The sequence below is a fragment of the Grammomys surdaster genome, unplaced genomic scaffold, assembly GCF_004785775.1.
Source record: "Grammomys surdaster isolate TR1022 unplaced genomic scaffold, NIH_TR_1.0 170, whole genome shotgun sequence".
Classification (NCBI taxonomy): Eukaryota; Metazoa; Chordata; class Mammalia; order Rodentia; family Muridae; genus Grammomys; species Grammomys surdaster.
The window spans coordinates 8429199-8454677 of NW_021604618.1; the positions used below are offsets into that span (position 1 = coordinate 8429199).

Below are 25479 nucleotides of genomic sequence, written 5' to 3' on the forward strand. Positions count from 1 at the left end.
AGAGGGAGAGGGAGAGGGAGAGAGAGAGAGGGATATGCAGGCTTTAGTCACCCTCCATTGTTTGTGGTATGCCTGGACAAGTCCAATGTCTCTCTCCCTCAGATTTTTTGGCAGTTAAGTGAGAATAATGAAGCCTGCCCTGACTGTGACCTGCCTCCCAGGGCAGCTGTGATGAACAAATGAGGTGACAGACCTAGAAGAGCCAGCAGATTGTAAGGCGTTATTTAAACCCCGGGTATTGCAGATTGGACATTTCCCGCAGGGACTACTACAAAGGCAGCTATATGATTGGGAAATTAGCCTTCTGAATGTCTTCGGTCCACCCTCCCCTGTTACCAGAGGGACTTGGGGAAGAGACATGTAGATGACAGAGGAAGGACAGGGTTCTAAGCCAGGCTCTTTTCGAGAATTGATATTTGGTGGTTGCTACCCTAACCTATAGCTTGTCCATCATCACAATGGCTGAAGCAATTGTTTCATTAGTGAAACAAGAAACTTCTGGGAGTCTGTGTTCCCAAAGAAGTTTTGTGCAGGACCCAATAGACCTTATCTTGGTTGGTCTGGGCAACTACAACAAAATACCTTTAATCACGAGGCTTAAAAAGGCAGATATATTTCTGGATGCTGGAAGGCTGAGGTGCCAGCACATCTGGGCTTTGGTCAGGGCTCACTGCTGGGCTGGAGAATGTTCACTTCCTGTGTGTCTATGTGATGAAAGAGGCTAGAGGTCTCCCCAGGGCTTGCTAATCTCATTCCTGGGAGCCACCTTTGTGTCCCAGTTATCTCCCCCAAACAAACTTATAACACCTTCACATCTGAGGCTAGGAGGCTCAGACAGTTACAGGCTTAGTCTTACCGTCAGTCCTGCTGCCAGCTAACCATGCAACCAGGAGGGGTTGAAGGAGTTTCTTTTCACTAGTACAAGGAGGTGGGTCCAATTATTAAATGATACCTAAGGTCTTTTCATATTTTTCTCGCTGCCTGTTGTCTGTGCCTCGGTTTCCCTATCTGTAAAACAATGGTTGAGAGGCTATGGTGATGGCTAGAAATGACCTGTGTATCAACCACTTGAAAGTGTTTGTGGGCGAGAGTTGGCAATAGAGAAGCATGTGTTATGTACTGATTATGACAAAAAGGGTCTCTTTCAAAACGAGGACGTGTGATAACCTTTGAACCCTGGGAGAAATTCAGGTAGAGCCTCTGGGAAGACCCCCTGGCCCTCGCCATGCCCGTATGCACCTTTGCTCTCTGAGGCAGGTTTATCATGGTGTCCGGCTTGAAGTCGTTCTTGTTCTTCCTACAGAGCACAGCCGTGATGATGATGATGATGACGGTGACCACGGCGATGGGAGCCAGCACCGCAGCGATGATCCACAGGTTGTTGGGTGGATTCTTTACCACGGCTGTGGGAAAGAGCCGGTGAGAAGCACATGACAAAGAGCCCCAGGTAGGTGAAAGCCACCCAGACAGGACTCCCAATCCCGAGGCAGAAGAGGTAGACCTCAAAAGCCTCTGCCCCGGCAGCTGTGTGACCTTGGGCAAGTTGCTCGAGCTCCCCCGACTCAGTTTCCTTGTCTGTAAAATGGAGTACCAGTTTGTGGAGCTATAGTGTGGCTCCCAGCAGAGGCTCAGTTGACACAAGCCTCTACTGTTACCAAGAGCAGAAAGAGGAAGACCAATTAGTGTGTTTATTATTGGTGATCATCAAAAGAGGAAAAAAATGTGAATATTAGAAATGGATGTTGGAGTAGCTGGAGAGAGGGCTCAGTGGGTAAGAGCTTTTTCTTACAAGCGTGAAGACCTTGATTCAAGTTTCTAGCACTCCTGCAGAAATCTAGGCATGGCTGTGTTTGCCTGTACTGAGCAGAGGGGCGTCATAAACAAGAAAATCACAAGAGCTCATTGGCTAGCCATACTAGCTGACATGGCAAGTTTTCAGTCACACACACACACACACACACACACACACACACACACACACACACACACACACCACGAGACACGTATCTTGGAGTCAGGAGGCAAGAACCACCAAGGGATTACTCAAACTACAGTAGTAATATCAACCCGTGTGAGTGAGCAGTGGACCCAATGTAACATGAGCAGATGGCTCGCCCTAGGAATGGTGTCTGGGAAGCTTAGAAAGGCCTCAAACTAATCACAAGGATCAGGCTGTTCTCAAAACCAGAGTAACGAAGAAGCAAGTCGGGAGCTAATCAATGAGAACGACAGGTGTGTTCGGGGGTAGGGCAGGAATATAACCCCGAAGGGATGACAGGGAGCTGGTCACACTCTCTACCTTGATAATTTAGTTCATACAACTGTATGCATTTGTCCAAACTCATCAGATGACACATTTAGGATTTGTACATCCCCACTGTGTATATATTTTACTGCAGTGTCACAAGCAGATAGTAAGTGCTGGTCAGTGATGTGCCTGCCACATGGATTTAGTGGATTTAGGATTGAGTTTGTGCCTCACTTTGAAATACATGCGTCAGGGGATGGAGGGGAGGTAGATAAACCAGTACAGGGTAAAAAGCAACCGTAAAGTGCTAACTGTGGGTTCTAGAAGGGTGAGCACATGGGCATTTACTGCATAAATATTTCAATGTTTGGTTAAGCTATGCTAGGAAACTGTGGGGTAAAGGATGTGGAGTGAACGAGCCTCTCCCAGGACCCCACAGAGAGTTTTAGGAGATACTTCAGCCTAATCAAAAGTATAATTTCAGAAGTGGAATAAGGAAACAGGAGTCCAGAAAAAAAAATGCCTGCAGGAAGACTCACAGGAAGGAGGTGAAGGCTGCAGTGATCTAGAAAGCAGCCAAAGGTCAAGAGGGACTTGCCCATGGCAGGAAACCTGCCCTGAATGCAGGTGTTGGGGCTGGGTGGCAGGCTGTTGGGCTTCAGCTAGCTGCTCCAGCTTGGTGACACTGTCATTAAGGCCGGGGGACAGGGGACAATGTCTAATAGTTGGTTCTCTCTTTCCACTAGGTGGATCCTGGGACTCAAATTCAGATCATCAGGCTTGGTAGCAAGGCCCGTTACCCACCACCTCATCTCAGTGTTCCCCAGAACACAGCTCTCTATTCTCTCCCTCCCTGATCTGCTCTTCCTAAGACATTTTCATTCCCACTCCTCTCCGCAGCTCCTCAGGCCACCATCAGCTCACTAGCTAGTGCTGGCTCTTCTCTGCTTATCCTGCACATGAGTCCTGCTTCCATTGCCAGACTCTCCCAGGGGTCGGCCTATCCTACTAGCTCCTAGGTGATGTCTCTGTACAATGACCCTGGTCACAGCAGCAAGGCATTTGCTCATCTTCTGTCACCACTATAAGTGTGTGTGTGTGTGTGTTGGTCAGTGGGGCATCCTCAGGACCTGTGACAGGGCCTTGCCTGTAATGAATGCTTAACCAGAAGCTCAAGGCTTAAGAATGTAAACTGCTATCACACCTGTTGCAATGAGACCAAGCTAGAAGGGAAAAACCTCATCTCCATAATTACTCTACTCCATGTTTTAAATTAATTTACTTACAATCTGCTTTATATTTTGGTCTCTTGTATGTTTGGTAAGCATGAGTCTTTCTAACTGCTAAACTCTAGGAGCTGCTTGGCCCTCAAAGCTGAGGGCTTAGACCCTGCAGTACAGAAGCCCTGCTGTTATGCACCACAGGGGGATGATTTGTCTGAGAAGCTACCTGGCCCTTTTCTGACTTCAACCACCTAGACTTCAGCTGGTCCCTTGTTAGCCAAGTTCTGCCTGTTATCTGGCTGCCCTAAGGGTTCCGAATCCTATTAGTATAGAAGAATTTCTCTTTCCACGGTTTGTATCAATCAGTGATTAATCACATTATTAACTTCTGAAAACAGCTCATTAGATAATGTGCCTCTGTTGACATTGCATTTAATTGCTACTGCTCTTAGTAGCTTGTATTTACATGTGAGTTCTGTGCCCTTAACATTTTCTAAAGCTCAGAGCATCTCTGCAAAGTATCACTAATGCCTCTTTCAGGTTAGGCTGTTTTATCCTGCTAGAGATCAGGCTATCAGATTTGTCATCTGATAGAGATACACATACAGTGTATTAGAGTATATTGTAAATGCATGTACATTTATCAATATATACATACATGCATACATACATACATGCATGCATAGCAAATCATATGTATGCATATAATTAGTAGGAAAGGAATAGTTGTATACAGTGATTTCATTTGGTTTTATTGTTTGGGTGGATGATTTTCTTTTTGGTGCAGTCTATAAAATTCTTTCACCTCTACTTAAATGGGGAAGAGAACAGACGTATGCACATTAATATAGTCCTTTAGCGGTCAAAATGATATTAAAGTTAGGTCAATTGGAGTCATCCAGACGTAATGTATTCATTGGCGTGTGGTCTAAAAGTACGAAGCCATGGACAGGGTGCACAGGCGTGAGTGGTCATTTAAATTGCAAGAGGGTCAGTAGAGGACAGAGAGGAAAAGTTGATACGTAAGCTCAGAGTGCCTCCTCGCATCAGACACAATGACACAGCCTTTGCCTGCATATGCTCTCACGCTGGTCCACAGGTGAGCACATTGAGAGCCAAGGCGATTGGACAGGTCGTGAGAGATCATCTCTCTAAAACAGGTCCCTCCTGAGCTATCACACATGAGTGGAAGTGTAAGCCTACATCTGTATGTGTGCTCAAGCCCTTACTTAACATAAACATTTGCCCGAGGGAACCAGACACTAAACACAGACTAAGTGATTCCCTCCTGGACAGATGCTAAAAAGAGAAAGGATCCATTCAACCATGTTTCAAGTTTGTTTTCTCAAACACTGGAGTCTGTAGCTAGGTGATTAGATAGTGGGGTGACTCTACCCAGGACTCTACTGAGGAATGAGTGTTCAGTCTGAGCCTTCCTACCATGGCTTCTCCTCCACTCATGGGCCAGCCCATGAGGTCTAGTGGGCTTCTCTCCTCAGACCTCACCACTTCCACTCTTCTTTCTTGTGGACCCCCTTACTCAGCCTCACATCCTCTTCTGTCTGGACCCAGGTCTTAGATGGCTTCAGGAATCTTTCTGTCCCCTCCCACCTCCTATTTAGCTGGCCATTCACTGATCCTCCTCATGACCCCCACAACTTAAATCACAACGTCATCCCTCAGCATCTGCAGCCCTTCCTGCCTATGCCTTCTCCGTGGTGCTTACCAACATCTAGCATAATATTTATTTGTCTACTCAGAACAAAGATGGTGAGTGGCGAGCACACGCTCAAGGCTGAAGCATTGGGCAGGAAGGGGAAAGAGGGCTGCATGGCAGGAGGAATAGCTTGGTGTGCTGGTTTGTCTTTTTTCAACTTGACGCAAGCTACAGCCATCTGCGAAGAAGGAACCTCAATTGGGGAAAAAACGTATTCAACAGATTGGCCTGTAGAAATGTCTGTGGGGCATTTTTCTTGACTAATCATTGATGTGGGATGGCCTAGTCAAATGTAGGTGATGCCACTTCTGGGCAGGTAGTCGTAGGTGGTAGAAGAAAGAAAATCGAGCAAGCCATAGAGAGCAAGTCAGTAAGCAACGTTCCTCCATGATCCCCACTTCCGTTCCTGCCCCGACTTCCCTCAATGATGGGCTATGACCTAGAAGTGTAAAATGAAATAAACCTATTGCTCTCCAAGGTACCTTTGGTTGTAGTGCTTTATCACAGCAATGGAGGGCAAACCAGGATACCTGGAGAGCAGGCTACAATGAGACCTGAGTGTGTGTTGAGCAGGAGCTACCATGAAGATCCGTTTGCAAGACTGTGCACTTTATCCTATAGATGATGGAGAGATAATAGTGTGCCTATGGAGTTGATGTAAGAGCAGAACCCAAATGTGATTACAGTGATTCTAACTGCAGTGTGGAAGACACATCACTGTGAGTGTGGGCAAGCTCCTGCTGTAGAGTACAGTGGGGACAACAAAGACATGGAGAATGGCATTTGATATGTGGGTCACTGAAGAGACCTGAGCAAGCCAGGGAATGGAGACAAAGGAGTGAAGGGTCAAAGTGAGATGGCTTTGGGAGTGGGCAGCCGCATTTGCATCCTTAGTCTAATCTCCTTGTCATTCCTCAACATTAGACTTTTCCAGAAGGTTCCATACATCTAACTTGATGTGAACTCCTCTTCCTTCCCCTTCTCTTAGTCCCTTCCATTGTCCCCACCAGCAGCCAAGTCCTCCTGGCCTCAGCCCCTCCCTTCATTCACTTCTTGCATTCACTGAGGATGGTTTTCCTCATCCTTTCCCATCTACCACAGGTCGGGAGCAGAAAAGAAGTCCCAGAACAAACAGGCTAAAAGGAGCAGATAGCCTGCCCCAGAGAAATGATGGAGGGGAAGGGCCAGTGAGCCTGGTTGCTGAGAATGCCTAGTGAATGGTGCTATGTCCTAGGGTATCTAGAGAGGGCTGCAACGGGATACAGGGTATGTGTGGATGGTGTAGACTTAGATGAGTGTTCATGACCATGTATGCATGGAGGCCGGAGGGGACAATGGATATACTCCACAGTTACTGGTTGCTTTATTGCCTCTAGATATCCCCAGTAGAAAATCCCAGCAATCCTGTTTATACCCCAAAAATGGAGTTATTGGTGCACACAGCCACACATGGCTTTTTAAGTGGTTGTTGGGGAACTGAACTCAGAACGCCATTCTCTTAGCCACTGAGCCATTTCCCCTGGACCTGGCCCTGAGATTTCAAAAGAAGAGAACAAATTATCTGGACACACTAGCATAATCAAGGATGAGGTTGCCTTGGCAACCTGCTATGTTGTTTTCACCATTTGTCCTTGCTCAAATCTCCAGCCTTAAGCTCAGCTGTCAACCTCTCCTCACGATGCCCGGAGAGAACAGAACCAATCAGAATGCATCCTCAGCCTTCAGTTACCAAATGCGCCTGATATTGTTTTCTTTCTCTTTAGTTAAAAAGGTCCATGTGGTATCTCTCCACATGTGCACTAGGTCAAACCTCCTTGCAAGTTTCCTCCTCTTCGTCTCTGTTGCCACCTACCCTCTCTTTTACAGCATCCCCACAGATGCTCACCCAATGTCTCAGCATGCCTGCAACTATGCTATTCATCTTCCCTTTTGTCAGTACTTTCTCCCATGATCCTCTTCTTACTAACCTTTCCAGAGCCACCACTAGAAGGGTCACCAAAATCTCTACCTGACCAAATTCTGTCGATCTTTATCTCATTGTACAGCCTCTTGAGAATCTAGGCAAGCATAGCAGCTCACTCCTTCCCACGAGACTTGCATGTGGGCTTCCTTTCTGGAGCTGAAGTTCCAGGAAGTTGTGAGTTTCCCAGTGGAGGTTCTGGGAACTAAACATGGGCCCTCTGCAAGAGCAATAAGTGCTCTTAATCTCTGAGCTATCACCAGCACCTCCCCCCATGTGTGTGTGTTTGTGTGTTGGTTCTTTATGAATTTGATATTATGTGCCCCAATCCCACTTCTCTTCCCCTTCCCTCATACTGACCCTCCACCCTTGCAACCTCCATCCCAACAGAAAAAAAAAATCTCATTATGGAGCTGCAGTGTGTCACCGTGTCCCACAGTATACACTTTTCTCTATATTTTTCTGCATGCAAATGTTCATTGTAATGACTTGTTGATCTGGTACAAGGCCTCTGGTTTCTGCTACTCTGTAATACTGGAACCTCACTGGGACTCCTCTCAGATATCCTGTTGTTGCCCTGTGTCATGGAGATCTTGTAGATTTGGAACTGTAGGACTGGCCCCTTCATGCACTCCAGCAGTTCACTGATGGAGTAGATGTTGGGATGGCCAGTTCAAAGCCCTGGATCTGGGCCTGAGAGGTTTCTGAGCTGGTCAGCCTGCCAGCTCTCCTGCTCTCACACCCTCAGGGCTGGCTCACCTGCAACACCCGCAACCAGGACCAGCTCTACCCTGCTGCCCAGGCAAGGGGCAGGGCCTGCTCTTCCGGGTGTTACAGCCAGTGAGGGACATGGCCAACTCTCCTGCCCTCATGATTTCAGGGCCAGCTCTCTTGTCTGCCGTAGATGGCAAGAGGCAAGGGTGGAGAAGGCATCTCTCTCTTACCCACTCTGACACATGGCAGGCAAGTTACAGGGCTGGCTCTCTCCAGCCATTAGGGTCAGCTCTTCTGTGCTTCCCAGGGCCTGCTCTCCCAGGTGCTGCAGCAGGGCCAGTTCTCCTGCTCTAATGCCCCTAGGGCACCTCTCCCAGGATGACCATGTGAGGGATGGGATCAGTTCTGCACAGCCCTCAGACATCAACATGCCCCTGGGTTGCAGCCCAGACCAGAAACATCTGTCTGGCTTTTGGTGATAACAGACCCCTGCTGTTGCAGGGCCACAGGGCCAGACGTGGCCCCTGGTGGCAATATAGGCTATGGCCCCACCATGGTCCCAGGTGGCATCACTAGCTACTCACACCAGGCTGTTCCCTATTACCCTTGAGACTCCAGTTCTTCACTGTGCCCACATCCTGTTTCTCCACCACTTACTTGCTCCTCTTAATGGCTCCTGGGGTCTCTGAGTGTCAGGGGTTGTCTCAGGAGTGGTCTTAGGAGTACAATGTTCCAAGTGTACATTATGGCACTAAGCAGGGCAGGGGAGGGCAGGGGTCATCTTTGGGATGGTCTGCCACCCCTAGGCCTGTGCTGTGCTGGACTGGTGGTCACACTGTCTCCAGCACTTCCTGCTAGTCTCTTATCATTCCTCGAGGTTTCTCTGCTGACTCTTTCTCTTCCACACATGGATGTCCCAGGAAGTTTCATGGTCCCCCTCCTTGCTCAACTTGCTCTCCTATTCATTTTCACCTGCTCCCTTAGCTCTATATGCTGACATCTCCCAGATATCTTTCTCTAGACTTCCATGTGGTCCTCTTGCAGACATGTCAAACTTAATGAATCACTTCCATCTCCCTGATTTCTGTCCCAGTCATGAAATCCATACCCTTTTCATCTCAATAAATGAAGCCACAACCACAGCTTGAGCCAACACCTACAATTCTGCCTTGATTTCCTCAGATCTCCTCCTATTCCCACTGTAAAAATCTGTTTGAACCCATCAGGTTCGTTCCTTAAAACACTCTGAATCCATACGGTTTCCCATGCTTAGCATTGCCACCTCTCTCCTTTACCCATGATTTGTTCTTCAGAGTGAGGATGGGTTGAGGAGAGAGAAAGACATGGACATCAAGGACAAAACTTTGAGGAACCTTCATAAAGAAGACAATAGAACACAGGAAGTGGTGACCAGAAACTGAACAGGGAAAGGGAGGAGAGAAAAGGAAGAGACTTGCAATTGAAAAATGTCATTTCAAAAACACGATTGTAGAGAATGTCTGCCTTCATTCCTCAGCACAGGTGTGTCTGTGTGGATGTACCACCCAAGCATATGCCTGTCGGTCATCCCCAGTGATAGCCAGAGAGGAGGAGGAGGAGGAGGAGGAGGAGGAGGAGGAGGAGGAGGAGGAGAGGAAAGCCATGAGCCAGGTGTGAACCAACCTGATGCTCTTGAGAGAGCGGATGCTATTGAGAAGAGCCATGGGAACTGACCTTCCATACTCTTCCATGCAGGACACATTATCAAATATGAAAACTATACACACAACTGTAACAGGATACTCACTCTGCTACATTGTATTCTCAGTGGAGCTCAGTGATTAGGCAGTAGAAGAGGAGGTGGAACTGGGAGAAGAAGAGAGGAAGGGGAGGGGAGAAAAAGAGGGAAGGGGATGAGATGAAGAGAGGAAGGGGTGGGATATGACTGGAGAGGAAATGGTGAGAGATGACCAGAGGAAAGAGAGGTGGAAGGAGGATGGAGGAGAAGGACGTGACCTGGAAAAACCGCAAGTTACAAGGGTCTCATAGATGGGGAATAGAGTAGTGTAGCGGTAAATCTGCTCAATCTAGACGTGCAGTTTGTATTCATAATTATTGAGTTGTGTTTTCTTTGATTGGCCCTATTTGGGTTGGAGATTTACCCCAATACACAACCTCCCACTTTCAAACCTTACCCTTTCTCTGTTCCACCTTGGTTATAGCTTTAGTTGGGTCCCCAATGCAAGGGACACCATAGAATCTCCTCACAGATCCTGTTTTCTCCTCCATCTGAGACAGAACTGTCCAATTAGCTTCCCTTGGTAATGAGAACCTCTAATTGAACCACTCTCTTGCTTAGGAATCTTCTAGAGCTCCCCACACCCTGTTAAGTGCCATGGGTCTTCCATTTGACACATCTTTCTACTTCCATCACATCTTCCATCTGCTTTTGTTTGTTTGTTTGTTTGTTTGTTTGCCCTGGGCGATTTAAACTACTTGTATTCCAGGCACACCTGGTATATCTGCCCTGTATTTTTTACTCATGATTTTTTTTGAATACACAGCCATCCCTCCTTTTAATGTCTTAAAGTATGACACAACCAGGAACACAAGTCTGAAGTCTAAAACATTCAAATCGGTGTCTTGGCCATGTGCTGGTTCTGTGCTGGGTAAGCAGGTTACTCTTTTTCTGAGCCCGTTTCCCCTCCTGTTGTTTGGAGTTGAATAAATAGAGGCTGGTAGAATAGAAGGTAAATGATCAGAGTGAGTGCCACAATGGCTGCCACAGAGAGGGCACTGGTTTTAATACCCTTCTTCTGTCCCTCGTTCCAGAAGCCCCTTCAAAGCAAACCCTCCCTCTGCAGGTCTCACGGCCGGCTCTATGCGTCAACAACTCTGTCCCTTAGAGCCAAGTTGTCACCCACTTCTGATGTCCTCCAGTACAAAGCATAGTTCAAAGAGAACTGAACGTTCACTGAATCAAATTACCTATAACTCCCCCAGCATATAAAAATGATCTCAGCTGCAGTTATTTTTTTGTAGCTAGATTATACTGGATTTGAAGAGAAAGAGAAGATAATACTTGGAAAAAAATATTATTATTATCTACCTTCATTTAGATATTGCAAACCATATCCCTTTCCTAAAGCCTGTGGCTTTAACAGAAAACGCAGCCGATTGATTTTCAAACCTCACGGATCCAAACTGTGTTCAGCTGTAAGACCATTCATATGGTCTTAGAAGACCACTGTGATGCACAGAAAATATTTAACACTATTAAAGTACTGAGTACAGAGACTCCTTACGGTCAGCTTGTAGAAGGACAACGTGATGCAGGGTCAGGGCCATCCTCTGGGAGTCGATGGTGCTCAGGATCTTGGCTGCTGCAGTCCCCAGTAGTGGCTTCCCGTTGTACAGCGTGTAGTACGTCAGCTCTGCTGGGTCCTTTGGTCCTGGCACTCGCTGCATCTTTACCATCTTTCAGAAAGAGAGAGGTGGGGTGTTGCTAGAACATCTTGGACTGGCCCTGCAGGCCTCTGAGCCATCAGAAGGCTCAGCCTCATCCATCCTGCTGTTCCCTAGTGGGCCCACTGTGACAGGCTAGACATTAGGCCTGTGGTCCTCCCTACAGCCAGAGTCCCAGGAAGCTTGCTATCCTCGGAACTGGGAGGAGAATGGGGGTTTGAAAAACAGCAACATCTGGAAAGCAGTTTGAAGCTGGGAGAGTGATGTTTCCCAGTCTCCACCGAGCTCTGGTCTCATTTGAAAATTGACCTTTATGTTAATTCAGGACATGCTAGGCTATCCCCAAACAAGGTGCTTAATTTCAAAAACCTTCAATTGCCTGAAAGGGGTAAAAAAAAAGACCTATCTGTCTACACAATGGGAATGACCTCTGATGGAAACAGTACTTGGAAACTCAAACTTCATTTTTCTAAAGCATCTCTGTGGAGTTTTTTTTTTAATTCAAAAACTCTACAAAATAAACATTCAGATGAAAAAGCATCAAACAATGAAAAATATTAAAACAATGTATAGTCCTTCTTCTGACACCAAAGAACTGTTATCACCTTGGAGCTTTTGTTCCTAATCTTTGGATTTTCTACACAAACCTTTTTATCTTCTCAGATCGCCATAATCTGTACATGACATCATACCTCATTTTTATGTGTGCATGCACGCACACACATGTGTCATGATGCATGTGTGGTCAGAGGACAACTGGCAGGAACAGGTTCCCTACTTCTATCACGTGGGTCCCTGGATTTGAACTCAGGTCCATAGGCTTGGTAGCAGGTGTCTTTACCTGCTGAGCCATCTCTGAGGCCTGAGGCTCATCATTTTTACTTTCCTTTTTAAATGGCCCAACATATTTCAAAAGCGGAAGAATTTCTTTCCACATGGCATTCATCTCTTTGCCTCGTAAAATGGCCTACCAAGCTCCTTACTGTTAGCCATTCAGAGTGCTGCTTTTAACCGTTGGAATTACAAATTGATAATCCTAAGTGCAAAAGCATAGATTTTGATATGGACATAGAATACTGTTATATGCATGCAGGCATGTAAATATGGAGCATTTAGGGTTCCAACTTTTTAGAATCAGCAATTGATAAACATAAGATTTTCAGAGTGTACATTATAGATGTTGAGTTTCATAGAACATATATAAAGATTTTACAAAACTGTTTATAGTAAGTTCATTAACAACCACCATAACAACATCCCTGAAATCCCTGAAGAATCACAAAGTCTTTAGGAGTAAACTGAATAACTGACGAATACATTGCAGAAAGTCACATAATAGAATATGATAAACAGACTACTCCAGTTAATATGAATGTGGATTACAAATTACAGAATATAAAATTTGAAATAGAAAAGGCAATATGGTATATTTTTAAGGCTCTACACACGGAGGGGCAAAATTTATATAGAAAATAATAGGACTGATTTAATACAAAATTCAGAACCATGCTCAACTTGGTAAGAAGAAAGGGAGTATAATTTTAAAAGGTTAAGTGCTCTGTATGTGTATGTGTAGGTGTATGTGTGTAGTGTGTGTGTATGTCTGTGTGGTGTGTGTGTATGTCTGTGTGGTGTGTGCATGTACATGTGTATGTGTATTTGTCCGCATGTCTGTATCTGTGGTGTGTGTATGTGTGTCTATGTGTGTATGTGTATATTTATGTGTGTCTCTGTGTATGTGTCTGTCTGTCTGTCTGTATGTATGTATGTATGTATTTATGTATATATATGGTGTGTATATGAGTGTATTTGTGTGTGTGTGTCTGTATGTGATGTGTGTGTGTACGTGTGTGCCTGCTCTAGTTTTCCTCCATCACTTTCTACCTTTTTTTTTGAGACAAGGTCTTTCTTTCACTGAACCTGGAGCTCACAAATTCAGCTTGGCTAGCTGGCTAGTGAACCCCAAATTCTCCTGTTAGCTTCACTCATTTCCAACTTGGTAAGGATTTCTTACCAAGATTTATCCAGGTATGTCAGAGGCCACCTAAAGCTTCTATAGAGAGAGATTTTCAGGGAAAAAAGAAGAAACTCTACTTGCTGCACTCTAACTTTCTGGAGAACTGCATAGTGTATTTGACAGCTACATGTTAGCTATGTTCAATGTTACATAGAACTACAGTCAAGTGCCTTGAGCAATGAGAAAATTCAGAGATGGCAGTCTCTGAGACATGCAAAACTGTTAGGGTTTCAAGTAGTACCGGGCTTGTAAGATGGCCCTTTCTCTCCCTTGGATTGTTATAAATCCCACTTCACAGTCCAGTGACTTGCTTTCTGTCATTAGGCAAAACGTGAGTTGTAGGACTTACATAGAACAGACCTACCATGGTGAAATCACAATCCTGGCATAGGAATGAACCATCCTTTTTCCTAGGGATGGGCTGTCATGGTGCGGACTTTCAGAACCTCAGAACTAAACTGACATCCAATAGGACAATGAGCACAACACACTGCCGCTCACTAGGAGACATGGTGTCTACAAAGGTCGTGGTGCAGCTCATGCAGGGAGAGAAGATGCATGACTTTCAAGAAGTCGTGGAGATGTGATCCACAGACAGATTGTGCTAATGCCTGCAATTTCCACATAGACAACATGACACTGTGCATCTGTGAAGGACATGGTGAGACTTTGTAGGCCAGTGGAAGGCAACACTACCAGGAGGCCATCTGTGACATGATACCAAGATCAACAGAGCTTTTTCAAACATGGTAGAGATGGGTTCTCAATGGTGAAGTGTAAATTAATCATATTCAAGCTGTCAAATATGCTATGGACGTTCCCACTCTAGGAGTAACTGGCTAAGCTGTGTAGGTTAGTGCAGATAACCTTCCAGAGACTCTCTTAAGTGCCTTAAAACTAACCTGGAGAAGTTTGTGTTAGTAGTTTCTTTGGGAGGTTCTAGGAACTGACAGGAGGGTCTGAGGTGACTGGAACTTTTGGCTTTGTAAATACCTGAATGTATAGAGACTCTTTTCCTGGTAATCAAGTTGCTAACAATGAAGGAGAAAGATACTGACTCAGCCTCCAAAGCTTCAGAGGAATGTTGATCAATCGGCTTAAGTCAGTTGGCAGCAAGGATATGCCTCTGGGCACAGGGAATTGTTTAGTCCCTGGAAACACCCCCCACCCACAGTCATTAAAAAAACAAAAACAACCCCAGTGCACACACCTACCTGCACTGTGTAGCTTCCCAAGGTGGTAGCACGTTTAAACCGCCGGCCCTGTTGCTGGGACATCATGAACAGTTGAGCCAGGCGCTGCTCCATGACCCGGGCAAAGCTCTGGTTGTGCAGGCCCACCAGCGAGTTGTCCACACCCTGGAGCACTGAGGATGCAGAAGGCAAAGGGGAGGCTCAGAGCACAGACTCCCTGCTGACTCAATAACTACACCACCACCTGCCCCACAAAGCTGAGAAGGGCCTACCTTACACCAAGGCGGCTTGGCCAACCTTACCTAATTCTCCTCCAAGGCAGATTGTGAGTTGAGAATCCTTGCCCATGTGTTACATGTGTTGGAAAAGTTAGTGACCTGCCCAAGGCAGCTAGTAAGTAGCAGAATCAAGGTACGAACCCAAGCTGGAATAATTCCTAAGCTTGTGCCTTTCTTCTGTGAGAACACCTACTGCATCAACCCCAAACTATCAAAGATGCTACATGCTGCAAAGGGTCCACAGGAGACTCAACGAGCTGCAAGCTTAGGATTTGGGGTGCTTCTCACTTGCAAACCCTGACTCAGGGCTTATTTCTCTTTCTCAACAGCTTTGTGGAGGATTTGTAGAGCCATCCTGGAACTTGAGCACATACATTTGGGACAACTCTGCTGTTCTGTAGCGTATATCTTCCTATTAGGTGGGATCTTTCGGTTGCTATCTCTAAAGCTACCCAGAGCCCCTCAGGTCCTCTCCCATTCAAGAACAGAACAACATAATGGAAGGAGTGTGCTGTCTCTTACTTCTTATTAATCATGGGGCCTTTGGCAAGCCACCGAGATACAGTCCTCTGTAGAAAGGGCAAGGAAGGGTACCTCATCGGAAGTACATGGCTAATGGGCTCTAAAGTTCAAGAGGAAGAGGATGAATAAGGCAGTTTGGCCCTGTCCATAGGAGGTCTGTGGGATCCTTTTCTGGCCCTTCCCTTTCCTTGGCTGTATCTCAGCAGCCATTACTTGGACTATCTGGGGACAACAGGAGAGATGATGACAGTGGAGTTGCAAGCTACTGCCAGTGCATCGATGAGAGCTGTAATGAGCATTAGGGCCTCTCTAAAGCTTTCTACAAGGAAGAGTGCTTGTTTTCATTTATATCCAGAGTCCAATCCTTGCTCTCCATCTCTTGGGAAGCATCTGTACACCAAGCATGCAAACAGTGCCTTCAGACACAGTTGTACCCTAAATTTTAAGTGCTCAAATGGATTATCTCTTTTCTTTTTCAAAACTCACAAGGGCTTGGGAATGGGATAGAAGAGTCTTCATCTAATAGAGTTTGTTCTAACACAATCCAGAGCAGTATCATGAATACCATCCATCCACCAAGATACAGAAACAGCCCCTCCTAAAGAGCATGTGGTCTGTAGCTGCTATTCTGGCAGGATGCTGCGTTCAGTCAGCACCAATGATTGAATCCACGCAGGGCCAGACTAAGCCGTCAAAGATGACGTTCATGTTCAGAACAAGAGAGAAATAAAACCCACAGCTGGGTCTCTGAAATCATTTCTTTGAAGCCATAAATGCCAAGTGATCCCCGGAGGGTATAAAGCATGGCTCTGGGGCCCTGGTGAGAGACTCTAGCCAAGTTCCTGCAAACAGAGGTGTATGCTGCTGTGTTGCTCTCACTGTCAGAGACCTGGGGTTCCCAGGGCTTCCTACCACAGACAGGAGAGTCTGTAAACCTGCAGGTTCAAAAATACCTCATCTGGTTAATTTACAGGCCAATACACTGAAATATGGTTTCTAATTTGGCCTCCTTGGACCACTGGACAAGAGGAAGTGTGTGTGTGTGTGTGTGTGTGTGTGTGTGTGTGTGTGTGTGTGTGATTGCTTTATGAAAATCTCAGTCATGATTCAAAGGAAGACCTCAAGTAAAGGCAATAGTCAAACTCTTCTAGGAGGTGGGCATGCCTCAGTCATTGGTGGTTTTATTATGGACATTCTCTATGCCACTGAACTGTACGTTTAAGATGCTTAAAAGGGGCATTTTACCCTATATGTATTTTCAGTGCAGTCCTCTTTTTAAGAAATCCCCTTAGGAGAGTATGGGAGAGTGTGGGACTCACTCTCAGGAGTGCAGTGGTCAGTGCCTAAATGGCTTGTGTGTGTCACTGCAGCTCTTAAAAAAAAAAGTGGGATCTCCTCTATGTCAGCTGGGTGGAACTGGGGGTCAGAAGCAGGGGTGTGAGTCTGAGTCATGGTTCCCCTTCCACATGGTTCCTAGGAGCCTCAGTTCCCTACTGAACTACTGATTGTGAAGAAGAAATAAGTCAATAAATAATGCCTTTAACCATGGTGCTACATGGTGCTATAGGACATTTGTTAGTACACCACAATGAGGGAGCTGTTGCTGTCATAGCTTTGCAAGGTACATTCTTGACAAAGGAAGAGTGGCCTGAAAGGAATGGACCTGTGTCCCTGCATATTGTCTCCCTACCTTCCCCTAAGGACCTCAGCACACTCTCCTGGACCTGTCTGCCTTCCTGAAAGGCAATAAAACTGTGTGTACCCACACATGTCCCTCACAGTGACTCAGGAGCACAGAGCCCTCAGCACACCACCAGGACCCTCTCACCACCCACTCTTAGTCACTATAGATCCAGACTAGAGGAGGCGTTGCAAGTCCCTCCCTGTGTTCAGAGGAGCTATGTCTGAATGTCCAAGACTGTGACTCTTCCCTTCTCACTTTATTTATAATCACACTGGCTCTAAGATCCACCGTCAGGCAAGGGTCAGCCTCCTGCACTTGAGCTAAACTATTTCGTGTGTGGTTGGATCCCACACATTCAAACTCCAAGAGCCTCTATGCTCAGCTAATGTCCTCTCATCCTACAGGTGAGTGTGTGAAACCCCGGAGGGCCCCAGGGGACAGGCTCTAGGACACACAGTAAGAAGCATAGGTGAGATGAGAAGAAAGTCACTCATTACTGGATCTAGGACGTTTTGTCTCTGTTGAATAAAATAGAAGCAGGTGTATAAACATGAGGTGGCCTCTTACATCTGTTAGTGACCAGTATCCTGTGGGCTTGCTGATTACCTAGGCTGGCTGGCCAGTGAACCCCAGAGATTTGTCCACCTCTACCTCTTCTTTGATGTGGAGTCTGGGGGATTTAACCCAGGCCCTCAGGCCTGCATGACCAGCACTTAGCTGACTGAGCTATCTCTCCAGTCCCTAGTCACTAATATCTGGGTATCTCTATCTCGCTTCATTTCTATAAAACCAATTGCAGGATCTGTAGATGGCAGGACAGCCCCTGAGTTCTCTGTAAAGAGAGACTGGAACCACCCATTACTGGTGACTTCCCATCAAAGAAGGATCCATCCCTTGCAAGACAGGGAAAGTATACAATATGCTCCATCTGAGTACAGTTGGAAAAGAGGCAAAAGCATGCATGGTTTGTAACAGAAACTGCAGAAAGGGGAAGCTGCTACAAACTGAAAGGGACAGAGCTTGTGGTGATCGTCTGGGGGCCAAAGCCTAGCAGAGACCTTCAATGTTAGCACCCTGTCACAAGCACCTCCTTTTGTGACAGAGAAGATTGGCAGAGCTGCCCAGGAGTTTGTAAAAGTGGTCCTGGTTCAGATGGAAGGGTCATGCCAAAACAGTTCCAGTTCCTTAGAAGTGCTAACTGATTGATGCCACCACCAGAGAGACAGCGGTAACTCTGTTTCGATCACCAACTGCAACACCAACAACAGCAGTGAGAAAGAAGGTTCCGTGACTGTGAAGGGTTCAGTCGCAGGGGAGCCCAGAAGCCAGACTGAGTGTGTGATTTTCTCTTAAGGTAATACTGCTAAAATGAAGATGCGGCAAGGTGTGGGGAGATTCGGAGGGGATGTCATCGGTGGTTGTCAAGGGCAGCCTGTGTTTAAGGATGGATTATGATCATTGCATGTAAACTGTAAAGTTCAGAGACGGGGGATTGCCTGTGAGGGGAAAGGCACCATTGCTTGCGGAGGACACATGATTCTGTGTCGTTATGTAACCCACTGGCTCATGTGTTGCTTGGTTAGTGCTCCCCCCCACTTCTCTCTCAGGCTTGCATCCTCGAAGGGTGGTTTCTAATCTGTTAAAAATGTGCTTCATTAGTTTGCTTTCTTGGCAGTAAAAATGATCTCTATACTGAAGACCCTGCAGTGTGTGTGTGTGTGTGTGTGTGTGTGTGTGTGTATGTATGTGTGGTGGGCACCTAGGTGACCTGTCCTTTAGAAGGGAGCCTAGGCAGGCATCATCTAGCAGGGTGGGAACTGCTTGGATGGAATTCTCGGCAGCAGTCTATCTGCCACTTGTGAGGGACAGCAGTGAGGGACGCTGGACGAGGGAGGAGAGTCTGGGTGGCCGCTTACCCAGACACATTCTCACGCCTTGAAGGAGCATCCTGCCTCCTTGTGATGGGCTGGACTATGTTCCCCACACTCATGTGTGTGAGCCCTAGCCTCTAGTATGTCAGAGGGTTACAGTATTTGGAGAAAGGGTCTTTAAAGGGGTAATGACATAAAAATCAGGTCATGAGTATGGGCCCTAATCCAGTGTGTCTGGTATCCTTATAAGGAAAGGAAATCAGGACACAGACAGGCTCAGAGGGAAGAACAGGTGGGGACAAACGGGGAAGGTGACCAACTTCAAGCCAAGGAGAGGGAGGAAGGCACAGAGGTATCAGCGCCTTGGTCTCAGACTCTCAGAACATGGAGAATATAACTTTCAGTTGTCTACACGCCAATGGCTGGGCTAGTCACTCTGCTCCTAGCACATCTGTCCTCTCCATTTGCCTCAAATGCTGTTTCTCACTTCACAGTCACTGTGTGACTTTTGGAAAACACAGACAGAATGCCTTTGCTGGTCCGTAAGGTTCAGCTGAGAAATGTCAAGGGAAAAAGGAGAAAATGCCACCAGAACACTCTGACTCTTGGACTCCCATGCGACCTCATCATTGGGGTACATAGGGGTTGGTGTGGGGCGGGCTGTGTCCCCAGAAGGAGCGGCACACATTCAGCCCTCCTCTGGCTTTGATTTGGGGTTTTCAGGGCAGTTCAGAAAGGCCTGTTCAGACAGCCACTCACACAGACGTGCCCCAGACATCACACACTGGGGCTGCTGTGTGTGAAAGGCTGGGGAGGGGATCACTGAGCCAATAATTTTGAATTGTTTATCAGTAATTATCTTCAGGGTCCTTTACTCGATTCCCTACTCCCTTCCAGCCCTATAGAAGGAATCCCCTGACTTATAAGGCAGGGTCAAAGGCATAGATCCTGTCACCAAATGACACCATTTTAGACAAACCTGTGATACTACAAAGAGGGAATTATAAAATTAAGAGGTTACCTGTGATAACCCAGTAGTCTCTGGTTGTCTCTGATGTGTCGAGGTTGGGATATTCCAGTGCTAAAATAGATGAAGAAACACATCAAATTTCTTTGATAGGTTTTATGAGTAAAAATTATCAAGGGCAACAGAAGTGACATGCTGGCAAGTAGCTAGCTCCTACACCGCCATTCCTGAGAACTCTGAGGCACACAGGCCAGACTATCTCATTGTGTATAAAAGTGACTCAGAAAAGGGACAACTTGTCCAGGGAGCTCAGATTCGAGAGTTTGTCTCTTTGAAGTTTCCCTTTCGAACCGTCTTAACTGGAGCAGCTTTACAATCAGCCTTACTATGCAGTCTGTCATAGCAGGGGCTTCCTCTGCAGAGATCATCTAGCACCATGAAGGTCATACGGAGTGACCATCTCTAAATGGGATCTTTTCAGTGCTAAGGGCTTACATGTGGTACCCCAGCATTGGGAGGAAAAGTTATCATCATGCTTTACCAGCATGGTGACAGTGAAAATTCACACATGTAAAGGACATTGTACAGTGCCTGTCATATAACCAGTGCTCAATAAATCCTTCGTATGTGTACATGTGTGTGTACATGTGTGCATGTGTGTACATGTGTGCATGTGTGTGTACATGTGTACATGTGTGTGTACGTGTGTGCATGTGTGTATACATGTGTGCATGTGTATACTTGTATGTATACTCCAGAGGATGATGGCGACTGTCTTCCTCAATTGCTCTCCACCTTATTTTCTGAGACAAGACTCTTCACTAAACCTTGGGCTTGATGATTTGACTACCCTGACTGTCCAGTGAGCTCTCGAGAGGGATAGGTCCTCTTGTGCAGCACTTGTTACAGCTGTGAGCACCTCACAAGACATTTTTTTAAAAACATAGATACCGAGATTAAACTCATATTCTCAGGCTCACACAGTTAGCACTTTGCCAGCTGAGCCATTTCCCCAACCCTTGCTGCTCAGTTCAGCTTTACTGTGGTTATTATCAGAACACCAAGCTGGAAAAGCTCCTGCACCCGCTGCCCCACGCCGTCCTGCTAGCTTTAATGACATTGTTTGTTTGTTGTTTGTTTTTCAAGACAGGGTTTCTTCGTGTAGTCCTTGCTGTTCTGGAACTTACTCTATAGACCAAACTGGCCTGCAACTCAGAGATCTGCCTGCCTTTACTTCCCAAGTGCTGGGATTAAAGGTGTGTGCCATCACTGGCTGGCTGACATAATCTTCTTATAAAGTCCAGAGTCATCCATGCTTCCTAAAAATTTATAAGATCTTTACAGTAAACACACATTTAAAAGCTTCTCAGTGGCTGCTACGTGACAAGTACATCGTCTACATCCACACACACAGACATACATACGAACACACACATACAGACACATACAAATATACAAAGACATACAGACACACACATACACATATACATGCAGACACATACACACACACACACACACACATACAGATACACACACATCCAGACACACACATACACATACAGACAAACATACAGACACACATACAGATACAAACACACATACATACACACATACACATACAGATACAAACACAAATACAGACACACACATACACTTACAAACACACACATACACACACACACATGCACACATACAGGCATACACATACACACATACAGACACATACATACACATACAGACACACACATACACATACAAACACTCATACAGACACACACATACACACACATACACATACAAACACACATACAGACACACACATATACATACAGACACACATACAAACACACATACACACACACATACAGACACATACACATGCACACATACAGACACACATGTACACATACACACACATACACACATACAGACACATACATACAGATACACACACACACAGAATCTCATTTGTTTTTAGTATCAAAACAACTACAGAAAGAAACTATGAAATACGTTTGCTAATAGGTATATTTTAAAAGGAAATCTTTGCCAGTGACCTTGTGAAATGTAATGATTAAATTTAGAGTACAGACCATCACTACCAGCAAGTGTCTAGTGACAAACGTGGGCTGCACTATCTTCAAAGTCTATGGTGACCATGTAGTAATGAGGATTATGTAACAAGCATTTGAGACAGCCAAGACCTCAGACTATGGAGACTTCAAGTGAAGTCACGACTCAGTCACAAAGTCTGTAGCCAGCTGGACCTGAAGGTCTAGGAACATTTGTGGAGGAGAGAGAAAACCATGGCAACCTGGAAGGCAGTGCTCAGAGCACAGGTCCCAGTGCAGCCCGATTAGCTGTGGGAGAATGGATATCCTGTGAAAACATGCATTGGGAGGGGGCTTTAATTTTCTCTTCTTGTTTTACACCTGCCTGATAGGCTTATCGTAAGCACCAAACAAGGGCTTTCTTGCAGTGTGCAGTGAACTTCTTGTCAATTCAACCCCCATTTGCTGTATTCTCACTTGCTCAAGGTAAAACAAGGTAGCACAACAGAAGCTCTTCTATTTTGTGGAGAAAGATGCCCAAGGGAAACCACAGGGCCCTTCTGAGTGAGGCTGTGGTGCACGTACTCACGTTCAGCGATGGTGAGTGGAGGGTAGGTGAGGTAGAATCCCACCAGCTCAGCTGAGAGCTGGCTAAGGAGGCTGCTGGCCACGGTGCCGTTGAGGAACAAGCTCTGATTGCCCACCGCATACACCAGTGTGACGGCTTGAGAGGCGTTGGACGTGCTCACGATCTGAATGACACAGGAGCAAAGGGGAAGGAGACAGGCCAAATAAGGTGAGGGTCTGTGTCATGGAGGCCGAGGAAGGGATGTTTCAACAGAAGTCGTGGGTTGCGATGGAAGGGCAGTGGGGAGACAGCAAGGAGGAAAAAAGAATAGCAAGTCATTGTTTACAGATTGCAGGGGCATGCCAGGCACTGGGCTATGGACACCTCATCTCCATCTGGATCTAACTCTGGGATAGCATCCACTTACAACTGCCTTTCATGAATGAGGAAAACAGGGCCCAGAGTTACAGGGATTTGCTTAAGGTCAGAAAGCTTATCCCTAACATGGTTTGAATAGGTTTGGCCCCCGTAGACTCATGTTTGAATGTTTGGCCCATGAGGAGTGGCACTATTAGGAGGTGTGGCCTTGTTGGAATAGGTGTGGCCTTGTTGAAGGAAGTGTGTCTCTGTGCCAGTGGGCTTGAGGTCTCCAATGCTTAAGCTCCACCCAGTGTGGAATTACAGTCTCGTTCTGGCTGCTTTCGGATCAAGATGTAGAACTCTTGGCTCCACCAGCACCAAGTCTGCTGGCACACTGCCATGCTTCCCACCATGGTGATGATAGACTGAACCTCTGAACGTGTAAGCCAGCCCCAGTGAAATGTTTTCTTTTATAAGAGTTACCTTGGTTACAGTGTCTCGTCACAAAAAAAAAATCAAAGTAAGATAGTAACAGGATTTGAACCCAAGTAGCCTTGATTTTCAGCTTTTAACTACTCCTGTGTCCTTTATTTGGGCTAAAATATCTCAAATGACTTACAATTCTGGAAATAGAGCATACAGATACCAATGAAGAACCCAATTGTCAAATGTTCTGGGACCTTTCATATCAAAAGGAATGTGCACCTGGTGTTTTGAGCAGGGTGACTGAATACAGGCATAACAGGAATTCAGAAAATACAAGATAAATCCTTTACAGAGCAGTTACTTTGTTTTGTGGACCATTAATTGGTGTGGATTATGAGGGGAAAGGTCTGTAAGATAGCATGGGTTTCTTCTCATGCTCATCTTATTTCATATTTTTAGTTGCTGGAGGCGGGAATGAGGTTTTCTGGGTCAATGTATGGATAAAAATATCTCAAACATTTGAAAAACATGAGGAGAAAAATCAGTGCTTAGCAGGGAGCTTCTGCTGGATTGTGTGCAGTGTGTGCCCTTCTCTCCAGATCTCCTTGCTGCTACCCTGTATGTCACAGAGGGCATCCCGCAGGCCAGCCCTCAAGGACTACACAATGGTTTCTTTGTCCAGTGGTGTTGGCTAAAGGGGGCTGAGTGGACATGGTCCTGTTTTCCACAGCTAACCACCCCACATCCCTCTAGCTGTACACAAGGTTCCTAACTTCTTTAGGTCCTCACAACTCATACTCTTCTAGGGTTGTGCTTTGCTTTTGAGACTGGTCATCCAAATAAATGTAAAATGGTGTCTCATGATTACTAAAGTGTTGGGTCAAAGCCTTTTTATTGCTTGCCCCCCCACCTCTCCTCAGGGTGACAGTTCAAACCCAGGGCATTATGCATACTCGGCAAATTCAGCACCAATCCCAGACCTCTTTTCTTATTCACTTTCGTTTAATGGATGCATGGCAGGAGTTCTCTCTGTGTCTTTAAGTTCTGGTTCTAGATATTAGCCACTTAACAGATAGATGATTCACAATTCTGTGGTATCTCTCATTCTGTTATTAGTGTCTTTTGATAGGTGAAGTTCTTGCTTTTGAGGGCAGCCAATGCGTTTGTTTCTCTTGGCTCTGTGGTTTTTCCAGTGGGGTCCACCACGCACAGGCCTGTGAGCTCTTTCCTCTATGCTCTGATCCCTTTGGCTTTAGTTCTTACATGCACGTCTTTGATCCACTTTGAGAGATTTTGGTTGATGATGTTAAGTATAGCTTCAACTTCCTTCTTTTGTAGTGTGGATAGTCACTATTAAAAAGATTGCCGTTTGCCTCATAGTCCAGCCTTGGTTAAAATTGTTTCACCCTATACAAGTAGACCATTGGTCTCTATGTCTTTCATACAATTGAGAGCGCACTGTTTTGGTTATATTAGCTTTTTTTTTTTTTAGACAGGGTTTCTCTGTGTAGCCCTGGCTGTCCTGGAACTCACTCTGTAGACCAGGCTGACCTAAAACTCAGAAATCCGCCTGCCTCTGCCTCCCAAGTGCTGGGATTAAAGGCGTGCGCCACCACCGCCTGGCTTATATTAGCTTTTTAAAAATAAACTTTTGAAACAAGAAAGTATGACACAGAATTCATTCTTTGTCAAGATTGCTTTTGTTGCTCAAAGTCTTTAGAGGCTCTATATGTACTTCAGGACAGAGTCCTCAGTTTCTGTCTTTAAAACCATCACTAGGGGTTTTAAAAACCTTTCTTAAAAGATGTGTGTGTGTGTGTGTGTGTGTGTATATGTGTGTGTGCGTGCGCGTGTGTGTGTATATACACGCACATGCATGTACCAGTGCATACAGGGTGCTTGTGGAGGCCAGAACAGTGTGTCAGACCCTCGAGAGCTGGAGTTACAGGTGGCTGTGAGCTGCCTGACATGGGCACTTGGAACTGAATTTAGGTCTTCTGTAAGAGTAGCAAGCATTCACTCTTGCCCCTGTCCCTCCTTTCTCTGTTTTCTGAGACAGGACTATGTACTCTGTCTGGTCTTGAACTTGTTATGCAAGCAACACTGCCCTTGCATCTACAGCAATCCTCCTGTCTCTGCCTCTTGAATGGGATTTTGGAAGGGATCAGATTCAAACCAAAATTCCCATTGGGGAATATTGAGATAGTTATAGCTTAAGATCTTTTGAGCAATAAAC

At 45.9% G+C, this 25479-nt stretch overlaps 1 protein-coding gene across 1 annotated transcript in view; it reads right to left on the reverse strand.

Annotated features, from left to right (window-relative positions):
• The window catches only part of Kiaa1549l (KIAA1549 like), a 265407-nt gene that overhangs the window by 72291 nt on the left and 167637 nt on the right, over positions 1 to 25479 (reverse strand). Inside the window, exons 7-11 of the mRNA XM_028767135.1 lie at positions 22479 to 22641; positions 19893 to 19952; positions 14538 to 14689; positions 11147 to 11318; positions 1240 to 1403 (exon numbers count right to left, since the gene is read on the reverse strand). Coding sequence (XP_028622968.1) covers positions 1240 to 1403; positions 11147 to 11318; positions 14538 to 14689; positions 19893 to 19952; positions 22479 to 22641 — 711 coding nt within the window. The remainder of the gene's footprint in view (positions 1 to 1239; positions 1404 to 11146; positions 11319 to 14537; positions 14690 to 19892; positions 19953 to 22478; positions 22642 to 25479) is intronic.